Genomic DNA, 6,215 nt, shown 5'->3' with positions numbered 1-6,215 from the left:
CTCCCTGGTTCTCTGGGTGTTATTGGGGTGTTTCCTGGGGCTGTAACACCGACAGAGGCCTTCCTGGTTCTCTGGGTGTTATTGGGGGTGTCTCCTGGGGTTGTAACACCGACAGAGGCCTCCCTGGTTCTTTGGGTGTTATTGGGGGGGGCCTTCCTGGTTCTCTGGTTGTTATTAGGGTGTCTCCTGGGGCTGTAACACCAACAGAGGCCTCCCTGGTTCTCTGGGTGTTATTGGGGTGTCTCCTGGGGCTGTAACACTAACAGAGGCCTCCCTGGTTCTCTGGTTGTTATTAGGGGGTCTTCTGGGGCTGTAACACCAACAGAGGCCTCCCTGGTTCTCTGGGTGTTATTGGGGGGCCTCCCTGGTTCTCTGGGTGTTATTGGGGTGTCTCCTGGGGCTCTGTGTTCTGGAAAGCGGGGTCAGTTCCCGCTGTGCAGTGGCCAATCTCACGTGCTGGGACGAGACATGGATTATTATTATTATTATTATTATGGATCATTTGGGAGTTGAGCCCAAGGCTGGGTGCCTGGTGCTTTCCCACAACCCTCCACACGATTTTCTTACGTGTTTTACAACGTCATTGTAATACGAGTGTCTCCTGCCTGTGTTTGATTGGTTAGCAATTTGCCTACAATTACACCATTGTGTTACTGCCGTTCCTGCAAACGGACAGATAAAACTCTCTAAGACTCAATTTATTAAGTTTCAGAAAGCAGGCATTCACTGGGAGCACAGGGGATCACTCCTCCTATTGTACTCCCCAAATGCTGTCATCAAGCCAGATTTATACACATCAGGTCTACGTAGTCAATGTAATGCCAAGAAAACATTAGCATATTCATTAACATTTCTGGGAATTCATTTACGTATTATAATGATCTTTTGGGCATGTGCAGTCGTGTCTCCTGGTGGTCCTCACCCTGAGTGAGGGTTGTTTCTTCCTCAATCTTCATCTTCTCCATCTGTTCTTTGGCTCACTTTTCATATCGGCAAAACATTCTAATTGCTTAATTAGCCATTAGAACTAACGATCTTCCTGCTACCGTTTGTCGGACAATGTCCATCTTAATTCCATCCTTTTCTTAGGCCACCGTGTTCTCAAGGCCACAGGCATCCTTTCTAATCTTACCAAGTCCTGGGGAGGATTTGGGCTGGTTATTAAAATAGCTCAATTTTTCTCTAAAAGAACATTCTCTACGGTTTAACCATTTATGGAAAACGTGAAGTCTGCTTTTGGTATCACAGCTACTGCACGTGCTCGAGGGAAGGGTGTTCCCCTGGGCAAAGGTCTTCTTGATCTCTGGTCGTGATTTTTAGTGTTGTCACAGAATGATGTGGCGTTGGAAGGGACCTCTGGAGATCATCTTCTCCAACCCCCTGCCAGAACGCTTGGTCTGTGAAGGGATTCTCGTTTTGCAAAACATTATCTAAGTGAAGAAAAACGGATTTGGGTTCCTTCAACACAAGAACCCAAAGGCTAGGGGAGTATCATTAAGACCAGAGAAACCAGTCTTGGGCGATAAATCTGCCAAGTGGGCTGTGAAGACTGCCAGGTAGACCAGGTTCATCGAGAAGACAACTGATGAAGAGGAGGATACGACCACCTGATGAAGTAAATGACCACCGGAGTGCTCGTAATGACCAACAATGGACAGTAGACGGTAGAAAAGACTGAACTAACGTGTGTCCCCAGGATCTAGCAGGGACACAGGTATTTCAGGCTGGAGAGGTGGCCCCAGGTGACCCTCAGGAGGGTCACCCAAGTGCAGGGTTCTGCACCTGGGCCGGAACAATCCTCGCTATCAATACAGACTGGGGGATGGGGTAAGAGAAAGCAGCCCTGAGGAAAGGGACTTGGTGTTGGTGGATGAGAAGCTCAACATGAGGACAATGTGCCCAGAAAGGCAACCCCATCCTGGGCTGCATCAAGAGAAGCGTGGCCAGCAGGTCACGGGAGGTGATTCTACCCCTCTACTCTGCGCTCGTGAGACCCCACCTGGAGCTCTGTGTCCAGCTTTGGAGTCCTCAACACAGGAAGGACATGGACCTGTTGGAACGGGTCCAGTGGAGGGCCACAAAGATGATCAGAGGGATGGAGCACCTCTCCTATGAGGACAGGCTGAGAGAGCTGGGGTCGTAGAGCCTGGAGAAGAGAAGGCTCCAGGGAGACCTCAATAGCAGCCTTGCAATATCTGAAGGAGCTACAGGAGAGCCAGGAAGGGACTTTGTCTGGAAGCGTAGAGACAGGACAAGGGGTATCAGTTTTAAGCTGGAAGAGAGAAGATTTGGATGAGATATTAGGAACAAATTCTTTCCTGTGAGGGCGGTGAGGCACTGGAACAGGTTGCCCAGGGAAGTTGTGGTTGCCCCACAGACAGCCAGGGGGGAGGGACTTTGAGCAGCCTGGTCTGGTGGAGGTGGCCTGATGAAGTAAAGGACCTCCAGAGTTCTTGTAATGACTAGCAGAGGACAGAAGACGGTAGCAAAGACTGTGAAATAACCTGTAGCGTAATCAACTCATCAAAGGCGTGTTTAGGATAATGATTTCTTAGAGTGGGTGTGTTTATGCTTTACAAGGTGAAAAGGTGTGAGCTAAACCTGGAATAGGTTGGGCGGTCGGGAAGAATGTGAGCTCCAACGTCTCAATAAATAATCTTAAATCGTCTAATAAACATATTTATACTTTTTAATCTTTGTTTCGGCGTCTTTGTTCTCTTTTAACTTCTAAGTGCGAGCTGGCGTTTTCTCACATCTCTTTCTCTCTCAGTGTTATTGTTGTTTTCTTGTTCCCTTTGCTGTTCTGGAGTAGGTGTGTTTATGCTTTACAAGATGAAAAGGTCTCAACTAAACCTGGAATAGGTTGGGCCATCGGGAAGAATGTGAGCTCCAACTTCTCCAACCAGTGATAAGAGAGACAGAACCCCCAGGTGGCCCTGATAGGGTCGAAGTACCTAAAAAGGGAAAGATGAAGGGTGCCTCTGCTTTGAGATGCACCTGATTCAGCGCTGTTTCGTACAAATTTTTTGAATAAACCTTTAATACTTTTTAATCTTTGCTTTGGCGATGTTGTTCTGTCTTAACTTTCTCTCTCAGTGTTATTGTTGTTGTTTTCTTGTTCCCTTTGCTGTTCTGTTGAATTGCCTTTGTCTCAACCCATGGGTTTTGCCTTTTTCTTCCCATTCTCCCCTTGTGGCCGTGGTGGCGGTGGGGGGTCTGGTCTGAGAGAGCGGCTGCCACCTGGTTCTTTGAGGCCAACCCAGGACAGTTCTAATGTTGAGGTTGTAACTGGTTTCTGCTGCGTAGGTACCTTTCCTGGCGCACACAATAAATGCTGGTCCCCACTCTCCCAGTTCCTGGGCCTCCTCTCCTCCTCTCCTGGGCTGCTCTCCCAGCCTCGGGTCCAGGGCTGGACTGGTTTGGACTGGGATAGGGGTGGTTTTCTTGCTCTCAGCCCAGCGAGGAGGTTTGGATGCAGGTCGACCACCCCTGCTCTGTTCATTGTGTTGGGAAATGGATGCTGTGTGACACGATGATGAATTCTGTGAGCTGGTGGCACCAGGCCTGGCTGGCACAGACCAGCTGGGACCCCACGGTGACACCCGGGCTCAGGAAGGCGATGCCAGGGAAGCCCTTCTGTGTCCCTGCTCCCACCAGGACCTGCAGCCTGTCCCCAGGAACTGGGGAGACAAACGCAGCCTCAGGGAGCCCAGGGACCGTTCCTTGGACCCCAAGAGGGCCAGCGGCCTCCTTGTGAGGGACAAGGGACACACTGAGGAGATAAAGGAGGGAGGAAGGCAGATGAGGGAGGAACAGAGATCTTCCCTTTTCCCTTCAGCCCAACTCCACCAGTCAAGGCAGAAACCCCAAGAGGGCCAGCGGCCTCCTTGTGAGGGACAAGGGACACACTGAGGAGATAAAGGAGGGAGGAAGGCAGATGAGGGAGGAACAGAGATCTTCCCTTTTCCCTTCAGCCCAACTCCACCAGTCAAGGCAGAAACCCCAACTCCCAGGAGCTGCTGGAGCCCCAGCTCTCCATCCTGGCAGGGAAATCACAGACTCACATGGTGTTGGCAGGGACCTCTGGAGATCATCTCCTCCAACCCCCTGCCAGAGCAGGTCCACTCAGAGCATGTCCCACAGGAACTTGTCCAGGGGGGTTTTGGATGTCTCCAGAGAAGAAGACTCCACCACCTCCCTGGGCAGCCTCTTCCAGGCTCTGTCACCCTCACAGGAAAGCAGTTCCTCCTCATGTTTAGGTGGAACTTCCAATATTCAGGTTTGTGCCCATTTCCTCTTGTCCTGTCACTGGGCATCACTGAAAAAAGACCGGCCCCATCCTCCTGACACCCACCCTTGAAGTATTTATAGGTGTTGATCAGATCTCCCCTTCTCCAGTCCCTCAGCCTCTCCTCAGCAGAGAGATGCTCCAGGCCCCTCATCATCTCTGTAGCCTCTGCTGTCCCCTCTCCAGCAGTTCTCTGTTCATCTTGAACTGGGCAGCCCAGAACTGGTCCCAGTGCTCCAGCTGGGGCTTCCCCAGGGCAGAGCAGAGGGGCAGGATGACCTCCCTCCACCTGCTGCTCACACTCTTCCTGATGCCCCCCAGGATGCCATTGCCCTTCTTGGCCACGAGGACCCATTGCTGGCTCATGGCCATCCTGTTGTCCACCAGGACTCCCAGGTCTTTCTCCTCAGAGCTGCTCTCCAGCAGGTCACCCCCAACCTGTCCTGGTGCAGGGGGTTATTCCTCCCCAGGTGCAGCACCCTACACTCCCCCTGGTTGAATTTGAGGGTGGTTGACCTTAGGAGACTCAGGAATCTTCACTCTCCTTCCAAATTGGCTGAACTTCTCCGAACGGGCAGATTAGTACCATCCTCCAGGTCCTCCTGCTGGATGTGCCCCCTGAAGAACGACCCAACACTTGTTCCCCTCCATTAGGGGTGATTTTCATGAACTCGTGCTTGATAGATCCAAGGATGGAGCCCTCGTTATCCATGGGAATATCCATAAGGCCTTTCAACGCTAATTACTAAAAACGATTCCAGGATGTGCTTTGGGAACACAACCAGCAGAGACCTCCGTGTGCTGGGGGTGTTGTGAGGTCTCCGGGAGGGTCTACACTCACAACTCAATTAAGGTGGAGATACTCATCCACCACGGATGCTCGTCCACACCAGGGATTGGGGATGTGAAGGTCCCCCTGGGCTGCGGTGACCATGGGATGGTGGAGCTTGGGATGCTGAGGAGAAGGGGGGTGACAAGCAAGGTCAGGAGAGCAATTTGAGTTCTTCAAAGCTGTGCTTGGAAGAATCCTTTGGGATAAGGTCCTGGAGGGAAGGGTGTTTCCAAAATGGGTTTCCTTGGGTTTTCTTTCTCTTCCAGCTCGTGGGTGGGTGGGGGACAGAAGGCAGCAGAAGGTGGCACTGGCTCAAACCACCGGTTTGCTCTGGTCTCTTCTCACAGCAAACCCGTTTGAGGGGGTGAAGTCACTCTTGGCCAAGTTCTCCTGCACAGGTCTTCGAAGGGAACTGCTTGATGTTCAGGGGTGAGCTCCTCCAAGGATCCTGGCCAGTATCAGCTGTAGTGTGGCCAGCAGGACTGGGGCAGTGACCGTCCCCCTGGACTGGGCACTGGTGAGGCCCCACCTGGAGGGCTGGGTCCAGTTTTGGGCCCCTCACGACAGGAGGAGAAGAAAGAGCTTCTGGCCCAACTCAGCCCCAAAGGGAAGGGAGGATGGAAGGGAGGATGGAAGGGACAGTGGTGACCAGGAGGAACCAGGAGACCCCACCCCAGCATTGAGGAATGATGTCAGGAAAGCCAAAGATGAGGGACATGGAAGATGCCAAGAAGAACATCTTTAAGGACATGGTGCCGAAAGGAAGAGCAGGGAAAGCGTGACCCCCCTGCTGAACGGGACGGCTGCAGGAAGGGTCCCCTCGGGGGGGGCTCCTGGCACAGAGCACCCCAAAACCTCACAGGAGGCCCCGGGCTCTCTCGGGGGGTCGTTCTCTTGAGCGTCCTGGCTTTTCTCTGGAACCCACCGGGTACGAGGGTGTGAGGGACATCAAGGGTGGGGGACAGCAGGAAGGAGGGACACAGGGTGTCAAAGCCACCCCAGGGGAGCCGTGGGGCGAGGGACAACGGGGTCCCCCCCCGGGGGGACAGGACGCCGGGGTTCCCCGGAGGGAGGGGACAAGACCGGGGCCGGGGG

General features: G+C 52.9%; 1 protein-coding gene across 1 annotated transcript in view; it reads right to left on the bottom strand.

Annotated features, from left to right (window-relative positions):
- Positions 1-5,012, bottom strand: part of LOC106897895 (flotillin-1-like) — a gene marked incomplete at its 3' end in the record, with an annotated part of 11,011 nt that extends 5,999 nt beyond the window's left edge. The window contains exon 1 of the mRNA XM_014958870.1: positions 4,875-5,012. Within this exon, the coding sequence (XP_014814356.1) occupies positions 4,875-5,012 (138 nt within the window). The remainder of the gene's footprint in view (positions 1-4,874) is intronic.
- Between the last annotated feature and the right edge of the window lie 1,203 nt (positions 5,013-6,215).

The sequence above is a fragment of the Calidris pugnax genome, unplaced genomic scaffold, assembly GCF_001431845.1.
Source record: "Calidris pugnax isolate Ruff unplaced genomic scaffold, ASM143184v1 scaffold434, whole genome shotgun sequence".
In the NCBI taxonomy this organism is placed as follows: Eukaryota; Metazoa; Chordata; class Aves; order Charadriiformes; family Scolopacidae; genus Calidris; species Calidris pugnax.
The sequence above is the reverse complement of the archived record's forward strand: the minus strand, read 5'-3'. Positions and strand labels throughout refer to the sequence as shown.